Source organism: Hypomesus transpacificus, chromosome 11 (assembly GCF_021917145.1).
Source record: "Hypomesus transpacificus isolate Combined female chromosome 11, fHypTra1, whole genome shotgun sequence".
Taxonomy (NCBI): domain Eukaryota; kingdom Metazoa; phylum Chordata; class Actinopteri; order Osmeriformes; family Osmeridae; genus Hypomesus; species Hypomesus transpacificus.
Window position 1 is genome coordinate 16,379,811 of NC_061070.1, and position 27,734 is coordinate 16,407,544.

A 27,734-nucleotide genomic window follows, 5' to 3' on the forward strand; every position below is an offset into this window, starting at 1 on the left:
GTATTGTTTCACTTTGAAACGATAAGGAGCAAAGCAGTAGTCTGTGAGTCTAGAATTGGCCCAGCTCTGTCCAAGGTGTCTACAGAGTTGCCGTTGTGGGGCTGTTATGTGCAGGACACGGACGCAGTACATACTTGTGTCCTCTAGATGGCAGTAGTGCCACATGAGTCGGCCACTGCAGCGCTCCGTACAGGAGAGTCTCCCTCACCCTCTAGGTCTCATGGCCTTTCCTCCTCACTCTGAGGAGGTATACTTGACTAAGGATGTTTGTGAGTACTACTGAACAGATATTATCCTTTTTAGAATCTGTATATTGTCGTAATATTGAGCAGTGGAGCTTACATACAAGTGTAACATTACATATACGTAGGGCTTTAGACTGGAGAAGAACACATGTTCACACTTCTACGGCAGCCATGACCTTTGACCTGGAGATCCCAGCTAATAAGGCCAATTCCCTGGCATGAGCTGAACATTCATAAGCATTATGTTGCTGCTGTGAGTGATAGCCGTGTGTGCGTGCGTCTGTTTGTGTCTGTGTTTGTGTGTGTGTGTGTGTGTTGAAGCAGAAAAGACAGCTTGTTCCTGAGCTGAGACCACTGATTAGTTGGTTGATATTGGTGCATTGTGGGTAATGTGGTTGTCTGGGATGAGTAGAGATCAGACTCCAGCTTTGAATGGAGTCAGTGAGTGGGACTGGCTCTGAGTAGAAAACACAAACACACTGTGTTTTTCTCGCTCCTTACTTCCACTTAACATTTTTATACCTTTTATACCTTTTTATTTTCCCTCTTTTATTCTGTCGGTCACATCACATGGCTTTTTTTCCCCTTTCAGTTCTCTCCCTGCCATTCAGTTCCTGTTCATTCGCTGCAGGTTTCTGAAGTAGTTAAATGCAAAGTGCATCCATCTCCCTGCCTTGGAAGGGTTGGGTGAATTGAGGGCAAAATGGGATGCTTACATCTCTGTCTCTCTCTCTCTGTGTCCCTCTCTGTGTCTCTCTCTGTGTCTCTCTCTGTGTCTCTCTCTCTGTGTCTCTCCCTGTGTCTCTTTCTCTCTCTCTCTGTCTCTCTCTCTCTGTGTCTCTCTCTGTGTCTCTCTCTCTCTGTGTCTCTCTCTCTCTCTCTCTGTGTCTGTCTCCCTCTGCCTCTCTCTGTGTCTCTCTCTCTGTGTCTCTCTCTCTCTGTGTCTCTCTCTCTCTTTCTGTGTCTCTGTCTGTGTCTCTCTCTCTCTCCCCTCCAGCATCACTAACGAAGCGGGAGCCTCCATCTACAGCGTGAGTGCCGAGGCCGTGAAGGAGATGCCTGACCTGGACCCCAACCTCAGGAGCGCAGGTCAGAGCCCTAAACCCTCGCCGTGACCTCTGACCCTTCTGACCTTGCATGAGACAGTCAGGTGCATCATGACCCTGACTTAGATTTATGTGTGGCTGTGCTCTGTAGGTGAGTGAGTGTGTGGTGTGTGTGTGTGGCGTGTTTGTCTGTGTGGGAGGAGATTATCCACCACTGACACAAATAGCCACTGCAGACACCTCTAGAGTCGGGGCTGTTAGAGTCGGGGCTGTTAGAGTCGGGGCTGTTAGAGTCGGAACTGTTAGAGGCTGGGCGGTTAGAGTCTGGGCTGTTAGAGTCTGGGGAGTTAGAGTCTGGGGAGTTAGAGTCTGGGGAGTTAGAGGATGGGGAGTTAGAGGATGGGCGGTTAGAGTCGGGGCTGTTAGAGTCTGGGGAGTTAGAGGCTGTTTAGTTAGAGGCTGTTTAGTTAGAGTCTGGGCTGTTAGAGGCTGGGCTGTTAGAGGCTGGAGGTGGCATTCCGAGAAAGAGTGAGTGAGTGAGAGTGAGTGAGTGAGTGAGTGAGTGAGTGAGTGAGTGAGTGAGTGAGAGAGAGAGAGAGAGAGAGAGAGAGAGAGAGAGAGAGAGAGAGAGAGAGAGAGAGAGAGAGAGAGAGAGAGAGGAATGTGCTATTGACAAACTGCTTTCGCCCCTCCAAACTCAGATCTGTTCTGTAGAACTCATCACGATGCTGTGAAATCAAAGTGCCCAAGGGAGAGAGAGAGAGAGAGAGAGAGAGTGTGTGTGTGTGTGTGTGTGTTCATGCTTGGGACCACACAAGCTCTTACGATGTACTATACTGCCATCACAAACACACACACACTGAGTAGAAACACAAACGAAAAGAAAAAAAGAAAGACATTCTTTTTGGACAAAAAAATCAAAGGGTTCCCCAAACTGGATTTTGAGAATTATTCCAGACTTCCTCTATAAAAGCAGTAAATCAATCGTGGGATTAATTCTAAAGTTTCCTCTGGTCAGGGCCTCCAGTAGACCCAGGGAGCCATATTTACCCCACTTAATGAAAGGCGTAAGAAGTGTTTTATTTCGCATGTGTGTGAAAACCCGGAGCGTTTATTACATCTCTGATGCAGTGGGATAGGAAGGACACAGGCAGTTGTTTATGTGTGTGTGTGTGTCTGAAAGAGTGTAGGCATGTTTGAGTGTGTGTGTGTGTGCTGATGGTCTTGAACAAGGAGTTCCTGGTTGGGTTGTTGCTAGAGCCCTCTCCTCATGGAAGTCTTCCTCATGCAGCCTTATAGGAACCACCAACGACCCCTGGTGCTGGGAGATAGGTACAACAACTTCTGGTCAACCAGAGAGTCCATCTCCAAGGCTGATGTAACCTACCATGGTCCTGTGTGTATGTCTGGAGGTACTGTGTGTGTGTATGTGTGTGTGCGTCTTTGTGTGTGCGTGCGTATGTACTGCATGTGTGTCTCTGTGTGTATGTACGTACTGCATGTGCATCGTGTGTGTGTGTGTGTGTGTGGGGGGGGGGGGGGGGGGGCATGATGCTGTGGTTGGTGGGTGGGGGTGCGGGCGCTGGTTTCCTCGATGCGGCTGCAAACGAACACAGTTGAGGTGAGCGAGCGGAGCATCGAGGGCAGCGTGCTGAATCAATGCCTCGCTCTCTGCACCTCTCCTCGGATGGCAGCGGGAACAGAGACGGCCTGGGATAATATTTGGACAGGGATGGAGTTACAGGGCCGGCCTCGCTCCGAGCACACAAAAGCACTTCTCTCCTCTCCTCAGTGAGAGCGGGGTCGTTTGTAAGCAGAGCTGTAGATGCTCTCTCTCAACCCTCCTCAGCCCTTAATGAAAGTTAACGAGCCAAGCTAAAGATTCATAGAGGGCTTTTGAGGTTTGGCATGAAGGCTAAACTAGATTTGGCCAGACGCTAGGCTAGGCGAGGTTTCTCATGGAGGCTCGGTTTGGAATGGAAGTTAGGTTTGTGACGAAGGATAAGTTAGCTTTGGGATGACTAGGCTAGGTTGAGTAAAAAGTAGAATTGGTGTGTTATGGAGATTAGGTTTGTGAAAGATACGTTATGCAAGGTTTGAAATGAATGCTAGGCCAGGCTAGGTCTGTTTGAAAGGCTAAACTAGGCTAGGCTTGGTAGAAAGACTGGGATTGGATGTAGCAGCTGGCCTGATGTAGCGTACAGCTACACTGAAACAGACTGTCATGGTCTGGTAGTCGGCCATGCCAGTCAAGACGTTTCTCATGTTTCAAGGCAGATGTCCCAATCAGAGTATTTTAGTCTTCCTGACACTGTCCAGGACAAACTTCTATTTTTCACACTCGGTACCTCACACATGCTCCACACACACACACTTCCACACTTCCACACACACACACTTCCACACACACACACACACACACATTTCCTTACACACACACTCCCTCAGACACACACACACTTCCTTACACACACACTCCCTCACACACACACACACTTCCACACACACTGTCTCACACACACACTCTCGCACACGCTCTACCTCACACACTCCTGAGAGAAAAACGAAGATGGAAATATAAGTGTTGATTTACTCTAGTTTACCTCAGTCTTTAGCATATCTCTAGTGTGTTTCAAATGTCGACTAGACTCAACAAACTGTCAGTCTATATTCCATCCGCTTCATGGTGCTGTCATGTGTGTATGTTGGCATGTACTGTATGCAAACAAGGTTTACAACATGTCATTTGCTTTTATTCCTCTTTAATTTGGGTTTTATTAGTTTTCAATGTTGTTGTTTTTTCACTCTTAACCCATTAGTTGCCCGAGTGAGGGATTGTGTGTGTGTGTGTGTGGGGGCGGGGGTGTTTATGTTTAAGAATGGTCCTCATCTGTTGTAGGGCTGCGGTCTGATGTCATGTGTTTAGTTTGGTGTTTATCATTTATCTTCTTGTCACTCACTCCTGCCAAGACTCTCATGGAAAAGACATTTGGCCACATTCAGTCCAACTTGAAATTGAGCAGATTCACCATCTTTTGCTGACTCATGTCTGTGTGTGTGTATTTTAAGAGTGTGTGTTTGAGTACTGGATGATGTACCGTTGCCCTTTCCACAGATGGTGTTTTGTATCAGATAGGTGTGGTTTGGTGACAGGTGCATGAGTTGTGATTGGATGGCATCTGTGGAATTTATTAACATGATTGTTTTGTGTGTGTGTATGTGTGTGTTGGGGGGAGGGCGTGGGGGGTTGGTTGGTTAGTTAGTACTGTCTCTATGCCTGGAGGGGACAGCTCCTAATATGTATAGATTAGCATATTTGATCAATGTAATCAAGTCGGGAAGTTGATATAAACAACGAGCTGCCTCTCTGGAGACTCATCCCAGCCTCTCTGCTTTTGTTTGGTTTGTTTTCTTCAAGATCGTAGACAACAGTTCTAACGTTTCGCTTCTTGACTGTTTGTCTCAGGTCAGACCGTGTGTGTATTTACTCAAGCTTGTGATATATTTGTGTATATGTGTTTGTATAGATAAAGAGCATGTGTGTGTGTTTTGTCTAGTGTCCATTGGGAGACGGGTTCAGGACCCGCTGGCTGAGCTGGTGAAGATCGACCCCAAACACATAGGCATCGGAACCTACCAGGTAGGACTGGACAAGCGTCTGTGTGTGTGTGTGTCTATGGGGGGGGGGGGGTGCTGCCTGTAGCATCAACCTCTCCTCCTAGAGCTCTGAGAAGCATCTGCTTTCAGTTAGACTTGTGAGAATAGCTGAGTAGACGCAGAATAGAGGACACTGCTGTGTGTGTGTGTGTGTACGAGCTGCGCTTGAGAGCGTGTGAATGTCTGTCTACATGCATGTGTGCACAAGCTGCATTTGAGAGCCTGTGTTTGCATGCATGCCCCTGTGCTCATGCATCCATACATGCCATGTCTCCATCCCCTAGGCGATCGACAATACACACACACTCACACACACACATCCGTTATTTGGAATAAAGGGTGCGGACAGATTGTTGGATTGTTTTGTATCGCCCAGGAACTCCCAATCACAACAGGTGCCTGTGGAGGAGCCGCCAGCCTGTATTCTACACACTAATCTGCATGTATTTATACATGAGGAGCTCTACAGAGATGAGCCTCCTGGAGAGAGAGAGAGACAGAGAGAGACAGAGAGAGACAGAGAGAGACAGAGAGAGAGAGAGAGAGACAGAGAGAGAGAGACAGAGAGAGAGAGACAGAGAGAGAGAGACAGAGAGACAGAGAGAGAGCACACACAGTGATCTGTAGTGTAATTGTAGTCGCAGTTATGTGCAAGTGGGTGTGAAGACGTGTGCGTCTCGACCAGTGAGCTGTGGAGAGGCTGGGCTGTTTGTCTGTCAGCACACACACACACACACACACACAGAGAGACAGAGACAGAGAGAGATAATGAGTGAGAGAGAGAGAGAGAGAGGGCGAGAGAGAGAGTAGGGCCCTTGCTGTAAGAGAACCAGCCACTTTTGTGGTGTGATGCTAGCAGGCCTAATCGAGCCGCCGCCGAGCGGAGAGATGGATGATCCCTGACAGGACGATCCCCTCCCTAGTGCCTCACCCTCTCTCTGTCCCTCTTCCCTCCCTGCTGCCTCACCCTCTCTCTGTCCCTCTTCCCTCCCTGCTGCCTCACCCTCTCTCTGTCCCTCTTCCCTCCCTGCTGCCTCACCCTCTCTCTGTCCCTCTTCCCTCCCTGCTGCCTCACCCTCTCTCTCTGTCCCCCTCCCTAGTGCCTCACCCTCTCTCTGTCCCTGTCCCCTCCCTACTGCCTCACCCTCTCTCTGTCCCTCTCCCCTCCCTGCTGCCTCACCCTCTCTCTGTCCCTCTCCCCTCCCTACTGCCTCACCCTCTCTCTGTCCCTCTCCCCTCCCTAGTGCCTCACCCTTTCTCTGTCCCTCTCCCCTCCCTACTTCCTCACCCTCTCTCTGTCCCTCTCCCCTCCCTACTGCCTCACCCTCTCTCTCTGTCCGTCTTCCCTCCCTGCTGCCTCACCCTCTCTCTCTGTCCCTCTCCCCTCCCTGCAGCCTCACCCTCTCTCTCGGTCCCCCTCCCTAGTGCCTCACCCTCTCTCTGTCCCTGTCCCCTCCCTGCTGCCTCACCCTCTCCTTCTGTCCCTCTCCCCTCCCTGCAGCCTCACCCTCTCTCTCGGTCCCTCTCCCCTCCCTACTGCCTCACCCTCTCTCTGTCTCTCTCCCCTCCCTACTGCCTCACCCTCTCTCTTGGTCCCTCTCCCCTCCCTGCTGCCTCCCCGTGATGGAGGGAGGTGGGGGGAGAGAGGGGATGGCAGGGAGGACAGGAGAGATCCAGGATGAGAAAGACAAGGTTTTTGAGGAGCGGTTAGGAGTTAGAGAGGAGATAGGATTCATGTGAATACCACCACCTCCCTTCTCCCCCCGTTTCTTCACTCCCCCTGTTGTCCCCCATCCCCTGCCCCCCCCCCCCCCCCCCCGACACCCACGCTGTGCAGGTCACGGTGACGTCCCCCCTCGCGTCTGTCAGCGCCGGCCCGTTTATTTACCCTGTCACATGATCTGAGAGGGGGAGCGCAATCTGAGACGGGCCGCTGGGCAGAGACGTGATGAGTGACGTGGGCCCGTTTGGACTGCTGCAGAGAGAGAACACACACACACACACACACACACACACTGGCCTGCACTCACACACTTACAGCCAGGGTTTTCTACAGCCCTACCAATGCATTTTTTACGAACAGTATACTAGGGCTTGCAAGACAGGCTAACTCCGCCCACAGCCCTAGACCCTGGCCTGAGCTAGCATGTAGCGCTCTAGCCTAGTTGGCTACTTTAGCTGGCATTTAAACACAACGTGTCCACACACACACACACACACACACACCACGGCTGGCTGTAACAGGAGTTAGCCACGTAGCCTGCTAGCACCCCTCTGCCTGGCCGTCTGACTGACAAGGCCAAGGAAGGCGAGGAAATGAGAGGACGGGTGAGAAAGAGGAGGCCAATAAAAGCTGATTGGAGTTAACTGTAGTCCTGGGAGTCAGCTGGAAACCCTGTTTTGACTCCAAACACTCTGCACTGCTCTGCGGCGGTGCAGAGCGGAGCTGGAGGAGCTTGTCGGAGAGGTCTTTTCCACAGTTTCAGTTTTTCCAAGGCCACTATTAGACGAGCCGGGTTGACAAGAGAAAGGCTGTACTGTACGCCGTCTTGTTTTCTCCTAGCTTTAAAAGGTTTCATAATCCGGTGTGTTCCATGGAAACGGCTCTCGCATTCATGCTGGAACGAATGGCTTTTAATGGTCTTTCTCTACTCATCTCACTTTTACCTGTCAGTAAGAGGTTGGATGGTGTGGCTTTTTCGACGTGTGTGTATGTCTGTGTGTGTGTGTGTGTGTGTGTAGAAGGGTCCCCAGGGCAGTATTTTACCTCGGCTGTGTGCGAAAACACACTTGCACACTGCCGGATATTAAAGACCTGTCACTCCTCACCTCTCTCCCCCTCTCCTCACCTCTCTCTCCCCGCACCCCCCCCCCCCCCACCCCGTCCTCTCTCCCTCTCTCTTTCCTCAGCCTCCTCCTCTCCCACTCTATGCCCCCAGTCCCAACGACCTTATCCAGGGAAAGTCACCTTTTGGAGGGTGAGAGTGTTTTCTGTCAGGACAGGTGAGAACGGCCTCCAGGCCTTCCCTGCAGGCCGCGCTTGCAACTGTGATGTCACCACCGTTGACCCCGGGCACCCACGAGTCCCGCCTTTACGAGGGTAGATTTCCAGGCGCTCTGATTGGCTGCCGGGCTTGGGGCCGGGACGTGAGCGCTGGTGCCTGCAGGGCGGACAGGAAGACGGAAGGAGGAGGGGAGGGCTGGAGGGTGGTGACGGAGGAGGGTGGTGACGGAGGAGGGGGGTGACAGTGATGGATGGCTCTTGCCTCGGAGGTGCGTCTACGCGTGGGAAAAAAGCGTCTGCTTGGCTCTGTGGAGCCGTGTGGCTCTGCAGCAGCGTGCAGCCAAGCTTCATCTGTAACCCAATTAGTCTGTGCTGTTTCCTCTCGTACAGCCAGCCTCGGCCTATGAGAACCCTCCTCGCGTTGGCAGGGCGGGTTTAGTGCCCCCGGTTACCTGAATCTCGCAATACGGAAACCAAGCATTGGCTAGCTGATGGGAACTTGTCGTGGCTTGCCAAATATAGGCAACGTGTTCAGTTTGACATCTCTTTTTTTTTTTCTTCCCGTGCGCACTATAAGTTCTCCCGTACATGTGTTGACATTTCTGCTGCAACACGGTGTTCTTATGATTCTGTCATTTCTGGTTCCGTTAGAGTAGATGGCGTTTGTTGGTGTTGGTGAGAGAAAGTGTGTGTGTGTGTGTCCCAGGGGTGCTGGGTCTGCTCAGAGGAAGTGCAACAGGAGAGAGAGAGAAGGGAGGATATTTACCCTCCCAGAGGCATCTGGCATCTGAGTCAGCCATTAGCTGTTCATCAAACAATGCTCCAATAATGCATAACCATCTCTTGGCTCTGTCTCATCAACTGCGGCTCCTGATTTACGACCAGCCCTGAGACAAACACACGCGCACACACACACACAGCAATTTCCTCTGCAACACCTTTACCTGTAGGCTCGCAGGAGAGGAAAGTTCACACGGTGATCACAGGCTGTCAGTCAAACACCCAGCCCTTTGGTGTACGTGCTGCTCCCAGCTCCCCTCCTCCCGCCCCAGGGCACCTGGGTAACGCGAGCGCCATACTGGCTCCAGCCCCTCTTCCTGTTGTCAAGGTTGTGAGTGGCTGGGGAGGCCAAAGCTTGTCAGTCAGGGGGCAAGGCGGCCGCCATTACGGCTCCACGTCACTCAGCATATCGATAGGCCCCCGTTCCCGAGACGACTGTTTGTCGTTTACCCCCAACCTCCATGCACGTACACACACTTGACCAACTGTGGATCTCTCTCTCATTTTTCTTGTCTTTCTCCCCCCCCGTTTGTTGCTTTCTCACTCACTTTGTTTCCTTGTCTCTATGTCATCTCTCTGTGTCACTGTCTCTATGTCATCTCTCTCTGTGTCACTGTGTCTATGTCATCTCTCTCTGTGTCACTGTCTCTGTCTTCTCTCCCTCTGTGTCACTGTCTCTCTGTCATCTCTCTCTCTCTCTGTGTCACTGTCTCTGTCATCTCTCTCTGTGTCGCTGTCTCTGTCATCTCTGTGTCACTGTGTCTGTCTTCTCTCTCTGTGTCACTGTCTATATGTCATCTCCCTCTGTGTCACTGTCTCTCTGTCATCTCTCTCTGTGTCGCTGTCTCTGTCATCTCTGTGTCACTGTGTCTGTCTTCTCTCTCTGTGTCACTGTCTATATGTCATCTCCCTCTGTGTCACTGTCTCTCTGTCATCTCTCTCTGTGTCACTGTCTCTATGTGACTCTGATGAAGGCAGGGGCCTGTCCAAGCACCACCCTCACCCCTGAGGAAGGCAGGGGCCTGTCCAAGCACCACCCTCACCCCTGAGGAAGGCAGGGGCCTGTCCAAGCCAAGCACCACCCTCACACCTGAGGAAGGCAGGGGCCTGTCCAAGCCAAGCACCACCCTCACACCTGAGGAAGGCAGGGGCCTGTCCAAGCCAAGCACCACCCTCACACCTGAGGAAGGCAGGGGCCTGTCCAAGCCAAGCTCCACCCTCACCCCTGAGGGGCCAGTCCTGAGGGGGGTGGGAATGTGTAATACATTAAGACATTAAGGTTTGGAGTGTGTGTGTGTGTGTGTGTGTATGTGTATTTGATTCCCAGTGTGTGGTTGTGCATGTGTCCAAAGCATGTGCACAAGCAATGACACACCGGTAGAACACACCGCATGCAATATCATTGTGTTTATTCAATGATAGATAAGGCTGTTCTAACACATCGGATTCATTGTAAGTGCTGGACAGGAGTGTGATGAGAGGATGAGGGGGGAAACAGGTTGAGGGAGGTGGGAGGAGGGGTGGAGATACGCTCCACAGGCTCTCTCCATGACACATCCAAGTGAGCGGAAAACACCAAACGCCTCTCTCTCTCACTCTCTCTCTCAGTCTCTCTTTGTCTCTCTTGGTCTCTCTCTCTCCCTCTCTGTTTCCCTCTCTCTCTCCCTGTCTCTCTCTCTCCCTCTCTCTGTGCTGACAGACGAACGCCTGGCCCCTCCACAGCTCACTGACCAAGACGCCCTCACACACACACACACGCGTACGTTTTCACTTCTGCTACCCACTCTCACATATCTGCCACTACAAATACACACCCATCCACCCACCCATTTCTCTGTGTGTGTGTACTTTATAGAGCAGAACCTCTGTTACTTTGCTTCCCTCCGACCCAGTTCTGGAACACAAACACCCTAGCCATGTGAGCTCATAACCACACATAGTGCTGGTGGATACACACACACACATACACAGAGCAGTGTTCTGAGTCAGAGCTGCAGCTGTTTGGGTGGGTCTCTCCACCTATCCCTCTCTCCTCTCCTCCTCCCTTCCACGGCCTCTGGACTCCAAGCAGGAAAGCTTGCGTTGGGACGGCAGCTTTTTACGGTTCTCTCCCTCCCCCGTCTCCTGGCCTTCACGGCCCCTTCACCGGACCAGCGAGCGATAACACTCCTCAGGGGCGTCCTCCTCGCCTGTAAACCACTCCCCCAGCGCCCCTGGACCAGTGTTAAAAATAGATCCCGGCTCTTGTGATTGATGGAGCCCTAATGAAGAGGTGGTGTTGCACCCTGTTTGAACCTGACAAGAGGGACAACCACCGTTCAAAGGTGTGTGTCTGTGTCTGTCGACACCCCAGTGTAATCCAGGCTGTGCATGTGTGTCCTAGTTTCAATGTCAATTTTTTAACTTAATTTCAGACACGTAGCTCGGTAAGAATAAAAACAATCCGAGTACAGGGCACAGGCAGAAAAATGTCTGACCGTGTTCCCTGTTCTCTCACAGGATCTGAAAGTTCACTTGGACACACACACCCATGGTCAGGGCCCAGTCCGGCCAGGCTGGCCATGAATCCTGCTGTAGACGGCTGGTGGAAGAGCCAGGCATGTGTTCAAATTAATACAGAGATTTGCTTTGAATTTGCAAAAACGAACTTCCAGTCCAAATTCTGTGGAGGTTTATTCAAAAGCTAGCGACACTTCCTCAGTGCAGACAATGGGACGTTGTGTGCTGTCTTGAGTGTCTGTGTCACCTGCGCAGCGGCTCCCTCACACAAGCTGGCACACACAGGCTCACAAGGGCTGGCCCCGGGTGAGGTTACACAGGGAACGTGAGAAGCTGCTCTCTTCTGCTCTGTTCTCGTGTGAAAGCCGTCACTTCTCCGGTGTGACATTACAGGTGTTTCCCCTGTCTGTCCTGCTCACAGCATTTTCTCCTCCATACCAGAAACCAGACGGTCATTAATCTCTTTCTCTTTCTTTCTGTCTTTCTTTCTGTATTTCTCTCTGTCTCTCTCTCTCTCTGTCTTTACCCCACACACAATGTATTTTTACCTTCAACAAAAATGTCTGTGGCATTTATGGATTTCTCCAATTCTGTAGTTCACACTTGGTTCCAGTAGGGGCAGTGTGCCGCAATAGTCGGCATGAACAGATGGAAGTTGTCACCTTGACTAAATCTTTGTCTCTCTATCAACGGGAGCTGATGTGGCGTTGCTTTTTAAAGGGGCCGTTCGAACATTTATCAGGATTGGCATGACAGGTCAAAGTCCGTTAAATGTCCAAAATGTTTTGGACGCCTTCACGGCAGAAGACAAACAGTGAGTGGTGTGATCCCAGCAGCCAGAGAAGCAGTGTGACAGTGTGAGTGTGTGTCATCTCTGCCACCACAGCCTTACATAAACATGGCTCCTTCACTACAGTGGTCACACATGTTTCCTGGTCACTGTCCTCACGCTGGCCTCACAGGCAGGGGGCTAGTCTGTCATCCTTCAGTCCTCAGGCACCTGTCAATCATGCTGTCGGTCAAACCAGCAGGATCCCCTCCTCCTCCTCCTTCTTGTTGACTTACCCTTCTTTTCCTGTATTCTCTCCCCTCCGTGCTCTCCTACTCTTTCTGTCATCTCCCCCACAGTTTCCAGTCTTTCATTTCAGCTCTCTCTCTCTCTCATTTGCCCCGTTTTTCCCCTGTCCACCTTTAATCTCTCGCTTGCTTTTTCTTTCATCTGGCTTGTCTCCAGTCGACACCTGCCACATCGCTCTGAAGCCTTCTCCAAAAGACTCTTCATCTTCTCGCCGTTCCTCTCCACGTTCTCCCCCTCCCTCCGTCCTCTCCTTATGTCTCTTCCCCTCTCCTGCATCTCTTCCCCCCCCCCCCTCCCTCTCTCCCCTCCCTCCCTCCTCCTCTCCCCTCTCCTCCATCTCTTCCCTTCTCCCCTTTCTTCCCTTCCTCCTTCCCTCCCTCCTCCTCTCCCCCTGCCCCCTCTCTCCCCTCTTCTGTTTCACCCCCCCTTCTCCTCTCTTGCCGGTGAGCCGTCTGCAACACTTGTTATTGCTGACACAGAGATGGGCCGTTTGCTAACATGTTGTTATCGGTTTACAAGGCTGTGTTTGTTCAGGGCTCGATCGAGTTACTGGACAAACCGGGCCAGACGGCCAGCCGTTTCAGCCCCACGGCCCCAGAAATGAGGCCTTTCACCTACAGGGACATTTTTCAGACCACCTGATCCTGTGCTTTGTCACCCCACTGAAGCACACACGCATGCACAAACACATCTTTTTTTTCTTTTTTGTATCAGCTCACTTTCTTCCTCACATGTTCCCCCGTCTTCCTCCCCCATGTCTGCTTCTCCTTTTCCAAAGCCCTCCGCCTGCTCTTCTCATATCACTCTATACAGATACAAGTATCTCTCAACCCTTGCGCTACTCTCACTTCCATCTCATCCTCTCTCTCTCTCTCTCTCTCTCTCTCTCTCTCTCTCTCTCTCTCTCTCTCTCTCTCTCTCTCTCTCTCTCTCTGCATCTCCCTCCATCCCTTCATCTCTCTCTGTTCTCCTTCGGTCTTCCCCTCCTTCCCTCCTTCTCTTCCTGTGGCACTGAGTCAGAGTGCTGACAGGTGAGTGTGTGACTCGGAGGTCACAGCCCAGCCCCTCTGATCGAGGTGTGTTATTATGTAACCCGAGAACCCCCTCTTCCCCCCCCCTCCATCAAACTCACCGCAGACACTCAGCCAGGGTGCAGCTCTTTGATACCTCCCCCCCCCTCCCCCCCACTGCGCACACACACACTCACCCCTGGTGTTTTCCATGAGAGAATTTTTTTTGCTCAACTGGTATTTTTCAACGGTTTCTCACTGGATGTTTTGGTTCTTTAGGTGTTTGAATGTTTCTTTCTTTTACCTTGGTTCCCTGTTTCGCTGTTCTCACACACCCTTTTAGGTGCACACACACACTCATGGACTGTATTGTACCTGAAGCTGAGAGCAGTAGCTAATCCGAGGCCAGCTGTTGGAGGTATCAGTGTACTGCTAACCCTTGCTGCATGGCTGCAGGGCCTTAAATCAGAGCCTGGGCCTTTCCTGCTCCCCCTGACCCAGACCTCAGTACTCCTGTGGGCTCCATCACTGAGCCGTAGGGGGGCTGGGATATACTAGGCCTGTCTGGACTCATTCACAACAGGTGAGACCAGGGCCAACTCTGGGTCCTCAGGCTATAGAGGAGAGTGTGTGTGTGTCCTGTCACCTGCTCTGTCAATACTCAAAACCCAAATCGCTGCCCCAGGAACAGTCCCACAGCTTGCTAGATTGTAACTGTATAGGCCAGTCTGTCTTTCCCTAATTTCCTCAAACACCCTGTTGTGTTGTTGAGGGGGTGGGGTGGGGATTCTTTTTCTTGTGCGCTGTAGAAATTCCTTGTTTTATTCTAACTTGGCGAAGTGTGAAAAGTTCATCTGGATTAGCTTTATCTACTGTGCTGTGTTAATCTAGAAGGTCTGTTGGAGAGAGCTTTGAAGTGGTGCTGACGCCCGTCCAAGCTAAACACGCTCCCAGTCACTCTCCTTCTCCCTGCACTCCTCAACCTGCCACTCATCACTCCTGCTCCGGACTCCCTCTCTCTCTCTCTGACCTGCTCTCTCTCCTCCTCTCTCTCTCTCTCTCGCTCTCTCTTGCTCTCTCTCTCTCTCTCTCTGAGACCTGCTGTCTCTCCTCCTCCTCTCTCTCTCTGACCTGCTCTCCCCCCCCTCTATGTCCCCCTATGCAACTCAATACTGCTGGCTGTGCTGGGGGGGAGAGGTGTGTGTGTGTGTGTGGTAGGGTTGGAACCAACACTCTTGAATACAGGAGTCTGGTTTAGCTGGAGCGAGTGGGGGGAGGGAGATGGGTGTGGGGGGAGGGGGGGGTGTAGGTGTGATGAGCCCCACCCGTCCATAACGCCCCCCCCCTCCCTCCGTGTGCCCCCTCCGTGTGCCCCCCCCCCTCCGTGTGCCCCCCCCCCCCCCCCCCCCCCCCGTGTGCCCCCCCCCAGCACGACGTGTCGGCAGGGGCTCTGAAGGCAGCGCTTGACGGCGTGGTGCAGGAGTGTGTGAGCTTCGTGGGAGTGGACGTCAACATCTGCTCAGAGACGCTGATGAGGTAGGGTTCCCAGCGCCCGCGAATACTTTCCCCCAGCCGTCACAACATGGCAACGCTTCACACACACACACGCACACACACGCACACACACACAAACTCCCCAGCTCACCAGCACGCTGTTTAGTCTAACAACTTGCTCTTAGTCTGTGCTGGGACCAGCAGGCTGTACAGAGGGGATCAACGAAAGGTTGACAGACATACATACACACACACACACACACACACGCAGTCTCTCACACACACACTCCCAGGGCTGGCTGCTCCGCTCCCCTAGTCAGTAAGTGTAAAAGTTTTGGGAGAGTTACGACACGTTTGTTTTATACGCCGCTGCTCCTAAAACAACACAAAAACAAAAATGGTGCTTAAAGGTGCTATGACTGACATACTTCACTCTCTACCTGACCCCTTCCTGTCTCTACAGTAACACAAACATTAACTATGTCTTTCCCATTCTCACACACACACACACACACTATCTGTCGTGTAAACACACACACTCTAACATGCACTTTAGCACACATGTATGTATGCACACCAAACACACACACACACAGTTTGTTTGGCACACACAGACAGGGCACACACACATACACACACAGTGTCACATCATTACACCTTCTCTGGGAGTGAGAGGCCAGGGTTGGCAACAGACAGGGCCGGCAGCAGGCAGGGCCGGCAGGCCAGATCAAGTCATCTGTTTACCTGTCTGCTCTCTAAATGAGCTTTTTCCATTCATGGGCTCCAGACACACATACATACACACGTACGTGTTCATGACTCCAACATTAGTCCTCTGCTTGTATTCAGGGGTGATGACATGTTGTGTTTATATAGCCGTGTTAGAGGGGACTGGAGCTGGGACCTGCTGCCTGTATGTCACTAGCCTAACAAGTCTGTCTGTCTGTCTGTCTGCCTGCTTGCCTGTCTTTCTCCATCTCTTTCTCCATCTTTCTCGGCCTGTCTATGTGCCTTCTTTACTTGTGCCTTCGTTTGATATCAGTCTGTCCATGTGCCTTCTCTACCTGTCTGTCTGTCTGTCTTTCTGTCTCCCTGCGTGTGTGTGTGTGTGTGTGTGTGTGTGTGTGTGTGTGTGTGTGTGTGTAAAGGTCAGACTCATCGCAGGCAGGAGTCCTGCTCCAGTAGCCGTGCTTTGTAAATATTTCCCTGAATGCAGACGTCAAATGGAAAGTCGACATCTGTAAAGTTTGCGCTGCTTATCCTTAGTATAATGAGCTTATGACTTCAGTACAGCCTTTAATCCCCCCCCCCCCCTCTCTCTCTTTCCCCCCTCCCCCCCTGTCCAGACATGTGTCGGGCCTGAACGCAGGCCAGGCCAGGAACATCGTGGAGTGGAGGGAGAGGAGCGGACCCTTCCAGAATAGAGAGCAGCTTAGGCTGGTGAAGGGTGTGGGGCCCAAGAGCTACCAGCAGTGTGCAGGCTTCATCAGGATCAACCCTCACAACCTGCACACACACAGGTACACACACACACACTCACAGATGTAAGCGCAAACACACAGGTACACACACACACACACAGATGCAAGCATGTTTTAGCAGACATTGAAGCGAGCAGAGCAGCTCCTCTGAGCGGTCTGCTGTCGTGTCCCCAGCAGGGAGACCCAGGAAGGGGCAACAGCCGCCCCAGAGGAGCCCAGCAAGAAGGCGGGCAAGAGGACCAAGAGTTCTGCCAGCGCCCAGCCCAACCCCCTGGACCAGACCTGCATCCACCCAGAGTCCTACAGCATCGCCACCAGGTGGGCTCCACACACACACGCACACACACTCACACACACACACACACACACTGCCACCCTCTGCCTCACGCCTGCCTGAACTGGTACTGGCAGCAATTGTGATTCATTTTAGGATTTGATAGGATGTTGGTGTGTGTGTGTGTGTGTGTTGGTGGGCACATGGCAGCATCTGGTCCTGTAGTGTCAGGGGCGGCGTGTGTCTCTCTGTGTGACGAGTGATTGTAAGCTCTGCTGGCGCTGATATCAAAAGCACATTGAACATCTGCCCTGGGCTGTGTGTGCGTGTGTGCGTGTGTGCGTGTGTGCGTGTGCACGTGTGCCCCTGCAGCTGCAGTCACTCTAGTGTGTTTGGACGACATCAGTCTGACACTAGTGGCTGCAAGCATCAGAGTCTGCATGCTGATGTGCCTTTCTCTGCTCCCTTGAATATGGATGTGTGTCGAGAGAGAACACAGTGAACTAGTGTGTGTGTGTGTGTGCGCGCCAGCCAGGGGAGGTCAGAGGTTTGATAATGCCTCTTAAAACTAGGGGAGGGCAAATAATCACCATGTCATACTCACACAGGGAAACCAAGCAGGCTCCTCTCTCTTTCTCTCCCTCTGTCCATCTTTCCTCTCCTCTGTTTCTTTCTTCTCCTCTCCCAAACACCACCTCTCTCTCTCCCACACACTACCTCTCTCTCTCCCACACACTACCTCTCTCTCTCCCACACACCACCTCTCTCTCACACACACACTACCTCTCTCTCTCCCACACACACTACCTCTCTCTCTCACACACACTACCTCTCTCTCCCACACACCACCTCTCTCTCTCCCACACACTACCTCTCTCTCTCCCACACACACTACCTCTCTCTCTCACACACACTACCTCTCTCTCACACACACACTACCTCTCTCTCTCTCTCTCTCTCTCTCACACACACTACCTCTCTCTCCCACACACACTACCTCTCTCTCCCACACACACTACCTCTCTCTCTCCCACACACTACCTCTCTCTCTCCCACACACTACCTCTCTCTCACACACACTACCTCTCTCTCCCACACACTACCTCTCTCTCGCACACACACTACCTCTCTCTCACACACACACACTACCTCTCTCTCTCACACACACACTACCTCTCTCTCTCACACACACACTACCTCTCTCTCTCTCACACACACTACCTCTCTCTCCCACACACTACCTCTCTCTCTCACACACACACTACCTCTCTCTCTCCCACACACACTACCTCTCTCTCTCACACACACTACCTCTCTCTCCCACACACCACCTCTCTCTCTCCCACACACTACCTCTCTCTCTCCCACACACACTACCTCTCTCTCTCACACACACTACCTCTCTCTCACACACACACTACCTCTCTCTCTCTCTCTCACACACACTACCTCTCTCTCCCACACACACTACCTCTCTCTCCCACACACACTACCTCTCTCTCTCCCACACACTACCTCTCTCTCTCTCACACACACTACCTCTCTCTCCCACACACTACCTCTCTCTCTCACACACACTACCTCTCTCTCTCACACACACACTACCTCTCTCTCTCACACACACACTACCTCTCTCTCTCTCTCACACACACACTACCTCTCTCTCTCACACACACACTACCTCTCTCTCTCTCACACACACTACCTCTCTCTCCCACACACTACCTCTCTCTCTCACACACACTACCTCTCTCTCTCACACACACACTACCTCTCTCTCTCACACACACACTACCTCTCTCTCACACACACACACTACCTCTCTCTCACACACACACTACCTCTCTCTCTCTCTCTCACACACACTACCTCTCTCTCCCACACACTACCTCTCTCTCTCACACACACTACCTCTCTCTCTCACACACACACTACCTCTCTCTCTCACACACACACTACCTCTCTCTCTCACACACACACTACCTCTCTCTCTCTCTCTCACACCAACATCCACTCTCCTTCTCCCTGGTCTATTTGTTTTCCTTTCTCTCTGTTCCGCCTCGTTTCCTACCAAACCAGGCAGAACACCCTCTCTCCCTCTGCCAGGGGTGTGTGTACGTGTGCATGCGTGTGTGCATGCGTGTGTGCATGCGTGTGTGCATGCGTGGGTGTGTGTTATTACTGCTCTGGGATGGTTACTGAATGTTGCTGCTACTCTTACGGGTGCCCTGCTTAAAGGCCGTCATGGTTACAGCAGTCCCAGTTACAAAAGTCATGGTTAAAACAGTCATTGTTAAAGCCCTGTAGTCGTGGTTACAACCGTTATGGTTACAACTGTGCTGTCATGGTTACGACCCTGCAGTCATGGTTACAAGTCATGCTAACGACCCCACAATGATGGGTTCAGATCCAGGGATCTTCGCCATCATTTTTCAAAGTTTGATTCACTGAAGGAATTCCAACTAAATCATGGAGAAGTGCTCCAAGAGGGGGGGGGGGGGGGGGGGTCTGGCCGATGACTTTATAATGACACGGACAAGCTTGAGAGATTCTCAACAATCTGTAACCCATTTAAACGATGCTCATAGACACACTCTCTCTCCTCTCTCCCTCTCTCTGAGTCCTGGATCTTCATGTGAAGGGTAGAGGAGTAGTGAAGAGGAGAGCAGGGATGCCAGGGCCAGATCAATGCTACATCTGATGTGTGTGTGTGTGTGTGTGTGTGTGTGTGTGTGTGTGTGTGTGTGTGTGTGTGTGTGTGTGTGTGTGTGTGTGTGAGAGAGAGAGATTTGGTTTAGGTGGTGAAGTGAATGGTGATATGTCTGCATCAGGGCTGATGTGTCAGCTGGGGAACAGAGGATCCTGTTAGAATGAACACTTGATACCCTCCCACACACATACACACACACACACTCTCCCTCTCTCTTTCCCTCTCTCTCTCACACACACACACAGACCACTGAGAAAAGCTAATTCTCTCTCACACACTGGTCTAGTATGTAGAAGGGATTTGTAGAGAAGTGGAGTTGTATTAGAGAAGGGCGGTTTGCGAGCCCTGGTTCCTCCTCTCCAGTGGAGGTTGTTGTGGATGAATCCCAGCCATGTGGAGTGACAGGGCGGAGGGGGTCCACACTCCAACTCCCTCATGGTGGGTCTGGACACAATCTGTCCTGGTGCCCACCCAGCCTCCCTGCAGGACGCCACACACACACACACACACACACGCTGGTGTCGGGTTCACACCCGCCCAGGAGCACACACATTCTCACACACGCACGTCCACAGGCACACTTCCACGGCGCTGGTTGTGATTAGGGCCCAGAGAGAGAGAGCAGAGTGTGGACCCACCGGGCCGAGGGCCCCTGGACTCCTGGTCCCTCTTAAACACTAACACACGCTCCCAGAAACCCGAGAGCTCCAGAATTCCCCCACCTTCCCCCTGAGTAACGGGAGTCCGTACCCCCCTAACCCCCCACCCCATACCCCGCCCCCCCCCCTCCGACCCTCGTTCCACGGCCAGGGCCAGGGCCACCACGGCTGTTCATAAATCAACCCTGAGTTTCTCCTTTCTCCTCAATCCCCTCTCCTCTTCTCTTCCCACCTCCTCCCCTTGAGTGTGATGGTTTGGTGTTGGTGTGGGTGTATATACGTGTGGGTGTGTGTTTGTGTATATGTGTGGGCGTGTGTTTGTGTGTGTTGATCGGGCTGGCGGGGTAAATTGATATGTGGTGATCTGGGTGAGCCTGCTAAGTGAATCTGGATGAGAAGGGCTGGAAGACGTCAACAAGAACTAACCTGGCCGCTCTCTGTCAACCGCCCGCCCGCGTGTGTGTGTGTTCTCACTACTTTCACCGGCCCATAGTTCCCTCCCCAGACTTAGTTTTCCTGGCTTTCACCTGATCATGTGAGTGTTGTGCCTGTGTGAGAATGATAGCTCTGATGGAGTGAGACCAGCAGTAGAGCAGTATGGGTTTGAGAGCTGCTCTCTCTCTGGACCTAGCCCACTGTCTGTCTCCACTCCTTCTCTGTGCTGGAGGACACTACAGTATGCACTGTGGTAGCTGTTTGGAGGGTAGGGCTTAGGGTTGGGGAGAAAGGGTTAGGGGAGGAGAGGAGACAAGGGGTTAGGGTTAGGAAAATGGGGGGTGAGGGTGAAGAGGGAGGGGGTGACAGGGGGAGAGGGAAGGGGTGACAGGGGGAGAGGGAGGGGTGACAGGGGGGGACAGGGGAAGAGGGAGGGGTGACAGGGGGGAAAGGGGGAGAGGGAGGGGGGGACAGGGGGTGACAGGGGAAGAGGTGGACGGGTTTTGTCGAGCTGGCAGACAGCTTCACAGCTGTTCTATACAGTTTGTACACAACAAGGGTAGAGTTACACACACCCCATTCAACAAACTAGCACTGTCTCCACAAGACACACTTACAGGAAGGATGTGTGTGTGTGTGATTGTCCACAGACTGACTGATGGTATAACCCCCGTCCCCACACACATACAGCAGTCCTCCTGTGAGCCTAAGACAGGAAGTGGGTGTGGCTTGGGCCACCTGTCCTGTCAGTCAGGGGAGAGAGAACAGCTGCAATGGCGAGCTGGCGTCAGGGTGCCACGGCGACAAGCATCCATCACCAGCACTGCCCAGCAGGTCCTCTCTCAGCTGCGGCCCACATACCAGCTCCCTTAGTAACACACACACACTTACACACTCACACACACACACATATATACTCTCACACACACTTACAAACTCACACACACACACACTTACATATTCTCACACACACAGACACACACACACTTACCTACTCTCACTCACACACTACTATTACAACAAAAAAAGTTATAAAACCCTTCTGAGAAAAAAAAAAAAAAAAAAGTTAAATGCTTTGGTAAAAAGATTTTTTACAGAGAGTTTTAAGATGTCTTAAAATGTCTAGCATGTTTGCTTCTCTAATATTTATGGGTAATGTGTTCCATAGTTTAGGGCCGTAGTTGACAAAGGCCGCATCACCAAATCTTCTTATGACTGCTTCTGGTGAGCTCTAATAGGCCTTACACTTAGGCCATACACTTACATACACACATACGTACGCACATACATTCACAGATGGGAAGTAACAAAGTACAGAAACGTTGTTACTGTACTTAAGTAGATCTTTCTGGTATCAGTACTTTACTTCACTATTTAATTTACTGACAACTTTTTTCACTCCTTACATTCAACAAATATCCGTACTTTGTACTTCTTAAGCCAGGCTTGTTAGTTTTAATCTATATTTGGTGACATGAAAGGTTTGGAAAAAAAGTTGAAAAATTACAAAAGTTTAAACAAACTTGAAACGTTTGTGTCATATTGTGTGTGAAAAAAAGTTTGTCCAACATTTTAAAAGGTTGAAAAAAAATGGAACAAATGTTTTGATAAAGTTTGAAAAAATGATTTCCACAAACACACAGAACACTGCTGTACCATATAATGCAGAATACCCTGATTCATATCAAGATAAACTGTAAGCTATGCCATGTTAGCAGTTAGCGGTTGCCAGGCCCAGAAACAAAGGAGCAATGAGAATGAAACATCCTTTGTTTGATTCTGTCTGATCAGAGCCAGGTGACAGACAGGTGAACCACCCAGTCCAGGTGAAGAGGAGGCGGGCTTAGAGTGTGCGGGTGTCAGGGCGTTAACTGCCCCCTTTGGACCCAAGTGATTTTTAGAGGGGAGGGGGGGGGGGGTACGGGGAGGGGTAGAGAGAGGGGGGGAGTTTGCTGGAAAACCTGCAAAGTGGAGTTATGAACACAGGCAGCAAGCTGGAGCTGTGAAACTCTAGATTTAGACCTTAATGATGGCCCCCCTTCCCCCGTCCTGGCTGTGTCACCCTGAGGCCCTGCCTCCTGTGACTGGGACCAAGCACACGTGTTGGGGCTCAACCAGGGAACATGAAGCCTCCTCTTCGCTCCACACACTCACACCTGCTCTGCTGTTGATGCTGTCGTGTGTTCCCTTAAAACATGTACAACATGTAAGTGATACACAAAAATAGAAATCGAACTCCAACGGTCTAACACTCCATTTCCCTGTTCTCCCCTCTGCTTCTCTTCCTTACCCCTCCCTCCTTCTCTCTCCTCTCAACACCTCTCTCCTCACCTCTTTCCTCTCCTCTTCTCCTCATCACTCGCTCTTTCCTCTCCTCACCCCTCTCTCCTCTCCTCTTCTCTACCCCCTCTCCTCCCCTCTCCATCCTCTCACCACCCCACTCTCCCCTCATCTTCTCCCTCCCCCCCTCTCTCCTCTCCTCTTCTCTACCCCCTCTCCTCCCCTCTCCATCCTCTCACCACCCCACTCTCCCCTCATCTTCTCCCTCCCCCCCTCTCTCCTCTCCTCTTCTCTACCCCCTCTCCTCCCCTCTCCATCCTCTCACCACCCCACTCTCCCCTCATCTTCTCCCTCCCCCCCTCTCATCCTCTCCTCTCCCCAGCTTCCTCTCCCTGGTTGGCGGGGGTGTTGATGAGCTGGGTCACTCAGACCTCCGTCAGAAGGTGGAGGCCAGGGTGAGGGCTGAGGGGCTGGAGAGGCTGGCCTCCAGTCTGGGGAGCAGTCCTGACACGTTGCAGCTCATAGTGGACGGACTGACCCAACCTCCGGGCTTTGACATCCGCCAGAGTAAGACGGGACACACACACACGCTCACCCTGGTGGTACAGGGTGTAGGTTTGACTAGTGGGTGCTACTCGGTGATATTAATACACACACAGGACATTTTGTTTTGGGATGGATATGTAGGAGGGTCCCCAATATTCAGCTGGTCCATCATTGGCCTCCCTCATATTCAGCTAGTCCCCTTGTGCTTGCAATATGAGGTTTTACGGTCGTCTCTCTGGTCAATTAAACAGCCGTGGATCGCAATGAAACCTGAGCTAGTGTGTGTTGTTATCCGCTGGTCCCAGAAGGAAAACAAGGCAGTCTTCTTCCAGCCTAATGGCTCTAGCAGGGTACCGCGTTTGTTGTTTTATGGTCGACCAGTGACTCTCTCTACTGCAGGACACATGGGAGGTCAGTGTTGAGACACGGCTACAGTACAGGCCTGCTTTTCTCTTCAGACGCCCCCTCTCTCTCTCTCCCTTTCTCTTTCTGTCTCTCTCTCTGTCTCTTTCTCATGATATATGTGTTGACAGTCTGGCTCTAATAACCAGGGTCTTCCCCTACATGACAGTGGGGACATCAAAGCATGAGGCTCGGTCCAGGCCACACATACACACACACACACACACACAGAGATACTCTCTTGCTCTCTCTCTCTCTGACTTACACACATATCCTCCCTTTGTCTCTCTCCCTGTGTCTCTCTCCCTGTGTTTCTCTCCCCCACACAGACACATGGTCCCCCAGCACGGCTCTGAGACGTAGGACTTGGATGTGAAGGGGGGGCCATGCCCAGCCATGCCCACACACTGTAGCAGAACAACTCACACCTTCAGAGTGTTCACCTTCACCTACAACCCCACCTACCAGTCACCAGATGTAGAGAGTGAGAGAGAGAAACAGAGAGAGGGGGAAGGAGAGAGAGAAAGGGATAGAGCAGGGGAGCAGGCTAGAATAATAGATACAGATCAGGTCTCCTGTCCCCCAGGTTCAACCACAGGTTGATGTGCTCGTGTTCGGTTGTGATGTCTTGTCAGTGGATACTCAGCTGTGCAAATAGCTAGGCTAGGCTAGCGAGGCCCGTCGTGCTAGGTTAGCACAGCAGCTCAACATTAGGATAATAGCACATGAGTGCTTCCTGGTGAGAGACACCATGTTTATGTCCACACTGCTGAGAGGGGGAAAGAGAAATCCGCCCCAAAACAGACAGAAGAAGGGAGGGAAGGGAACCCTAGTAATGTGGAAGTATGCAGAGGTTGGGATTGGGTTACAGCTGGAAACATGGTATCTGTTCCTCACTTCTCTGTTTACCCTCCCTCCATCCCTCTTTATCCCTCCCTCCATGTCCCTCCATCTCTCCCTCCCTCCCTATTTCCATGTCTTCCCCCCCACACTCTTTATCATTTCTTTAATCCCCCACATTGCACGGTCCCCCCTCCCTTTCTTCCCTCCTCTCCCTCCCTCTTTCTCCTCACCTCTATCCCCCCCCCCCCCCCAGACTTTGAGCAGGCAGACTTCAAGCGTGGCATTGTGTCCATGGCGGACCTGAGAGCGGGCACGGTTCTGACGGGCCGCGTGGAGAACGCCGCGTTGTTCGGGGCCTTCGTGGACATTGGGGTGGGCCGATCCGGCCTCATCCACAAGAGCAAGATCACCCCGGACAAGCTGCCCGCAGACAGCCAGCACCGGAGCCTGACGCTGGGGCCGGGGGAGCGGGTGGAGGTCCGAGTCCTGAGCGTGGATGCCCAGCGAGGCAGGATCGGCCTGGACCTTATACGGGTCCTCCGGTAGAGACACACGCCTTCGTCAGACCGCAGGGACAAATGGAAAATGGTCTCAACTTTTTCGTAGGAGGAGTCATTGTACAGTTTGTGTTCCAATAGACGTTCTATTTATTATCAAACCGTTTCTGCTGTGAAATAACATAGTTGTTTCTCTTGTTTTTTTCCTGTGTTTGTATTGTTCTTCTCTGTTCAGTATTGAAATAATCCTAAATAAAATGGCTGCTCAGATAACAAATGTTCCATCTCTAAAATGGTACATTCTTATTAAACGTATCATAAAAAGGATTATGGTCATTTTACTGTTAAACATCAGGGAAGCACTAAAGCCAAACATCTCCCATAACCCTGCCCCTTCCCTGTAAAATGATTGACAGGCGCTTGCAGGGGGGAGGGGCCAGAGGCCTGGATGAAGGAGAGAGGAGGAATGGAGCCCCTGACTCCAGACAGGCCCTGAGGGTCCCAGGACGAGACGTCCCCCAACTCGATTAGCCCAGGACACAACTACACGACCAAACGAGTCCCATCCCTACCATCCTGCCCTTCTCCTGCCTCTCTGTGTTTACGCAGCTCTGTCCAAGAACCACGAGCTCTCTTTTGTCAAGGTTGTGAAGTGCTTTGTTGTATTTTTATATGTTTTTTTTTCCCCCGCTCTCATAACTTTCCCTGTGCGTGCGTGTTTGTGTTGTTGTACGTGAGTGTGTCTTTGAGAAGCGTGTTACTGAGTGCTCGATAGGCCTGGATTTAATCCGTTCTCTCTCACCACGGGGGGGTGGGCACCTGAACAACCACACACAACCACCCCCCCACCCCGCCAGAAAGACCACCGCATCAGGGGAGACCAGTGCCATTACTGCTCTCACCAGGTCCTCGTCTCTCTCTCCCCTCAGAACGTGACAAGCCAGACCAGAGAGGTATTGTGTGTCAGACAGGCCTCCATATCTAACACATCTACTGGACTGTCCAGCTCCAGGTGCCTGGTGTCGAGTCTGCTTCTCTGGAGCACTGCAGCCCCATGCCTGCTCCTCCTCCAGGCCTCCTTCCTCCTCTCTCTGCGGCTTGCAGGTCTCCCTTCTGTCCTTACTGGTTCACTCGTCCAAAAAACGGCAAAATAAGGAGAAATGGGGCACGACGGCAGTTGACAACCTGCTACTCTCTCTGTGTGTGTGTGTTTGAGTGTATGTGCGTGTACATGTTTGTGTGGACAACCAGAGGAGAGGAATAGATGAGATATAACCTCCTCTGGTCTCTCTCCTCCCGTGCCTGAAGGATGTATCTGGCCATCCATCCATCTGGCCACGCTGGGCCCGCCACGGCCCCGCTTGGACAGGCCGGCCGCTGGGCGCAGGGATGGTGGAGGGGGGTCGGTGGAAAGCACAACCATGGTGCCAAAAGCCTCCTCGTGGTTCCTCTTTCTCTCACACTGGTGAGCACTTTCTATCTCTCTCTTTCCGTCTCTCCCTATCTCTTTCTCTCCCTCTCTCTTTCTCTCCCCCTCCCTCTCTCTCTCTCTCTGAGCTCTACCATACTGATCTGTGAACCTCACAGCACACAAACACACTTCCCCGTTTGTCCTCTTGACGCTGTGCTTTGTTAACTCAGCTAAACCTTGGTCAAGGTTAGACAAGCCAGCTGTTCAGATGCCTGGGTGGGCGTTGGTTGGAAGATTCGAGTTCAATTACGTGGATGTATACACAGTATACTGTACATACCTAGGATCCATGCCCACCCACAACTCCTGTGAGATTCAGTCAGTGTTGGGCCATCTGAGAGCGAGGAAGTCAGCCTCACTGCTGAACGAGGGGAGGGTTGGATGGATGTGATGGAGAGAGGAGGACAGGGAGAAGAGAAGAGAAGGCTTGAATGACACAGGAAATTAAAGACTTTGGTTACTTTGTGACCTCATCAATGTGATCATGGGTTTTATGAGTGCTCTCTCCCTCTCCCTCTCTCCGCCTCCACTTCCCTGAGTATGCCAGGACACAAACGACAGGAAACAAACACACACTCTCTCACACACACACACTCATGTAAGACTCATTGTGTGAGTCAGTGTGTTCGGGGTTGTGTACAGTAGGCCTATATAGAATCCAGTCGCCGTCTGGACAGTTGATTTATTCAGGAATCATATATGGACGCACTTCTAGGTAATAAAAGAAAATATAGTTTAACTACCAAAGTCAGTAAAACACATTACCGATTCATCACATCTACATATCCCATTGTCCCCCACATCACCACACGCCGAGCCTCACTAACACGTTCGCTGGCGATGCCTGAGGCAGGTGGAGGCCAGCGAGCGTTCCTCCACTCATCGGCTCCAGCGCTCCCCAAACGAGATGGGGGGGGGGGGGAGATTAACTGTGGCGCGCAAGCCTCTGATTACTGAGGTTTCCTCTGGAGAATCCATCCCTCCTCCTCTCCCCTGCTTCTCCAAGGCACTGCCGAGCTGAAATTCATTACCCAGTTCACCAGCGGCCATTACAGTAACAACGTTAACCAGGCTGCATGTCCCCCCCAGCCACTGCGCTCATCTCCAATAAGTGGATAATGTCTTTAGACTGATTATGGAAGGAGAGAGTTAAGGGGGAGAGATCCCTCCAGCAATGAGCCCTCTCCCTGGGTAAATATTTTCGCAGCAGCCCAGGTGTTCCCGGCTCCACACGGGGGGGGGGGGGGGGGGGGGGGCTAGCCTCTGAGGCACACTGCTACGATCTGCAGTCTGTGTACTGTACGTGTGTAATGGATATTGTTG

At 51.9% G+C, this 27,734-nt stretch overlaps 1 protein-coding gene across 1 annotated transcript in view; it reads left to right on the forward strand.

Moving 5' to 3' along the window:
• Positions 1-26,209, forward strand: part of srbd1 (S1 RNA binding domain 1) — a 28,271-nt gene extending 2,062 nt beyond the window's left edge. The window contains exons 2-8 of the mRNA XM_047029455.1: positions 1,230-1,334; positions 4,849-4,931; positions 14,749-14,855; positions 16,160-16,333; positions 16,469-16,612; positions 23,035-23,219; positions 24,697-26,209. Of these exons, the coding sequence (XP_046885411.1) occupies positions 1,230-1,334; positions 4,849-4,931; positions 14,749-14,855; positions 16,160-16,333; positions 16,469-16,612; positions 23,035-23,219; positions 24,697-24,989 (1,091 nt within the window). The 3' untranslated portion in view covers positions 24,990-26,209. The remainder of the gene's footprint in view (positions 1-1,229; positions 1,335-4,848; positions 4,932-14,748; positions 14,856-16,159; positions 16,334-16,468; positions 16,613-23,034; positions 23,220-24,696) is intronic.
• The last annotated feature ends 1,525 nt before the right edge of the window (positions 26,210-27,734 follow it).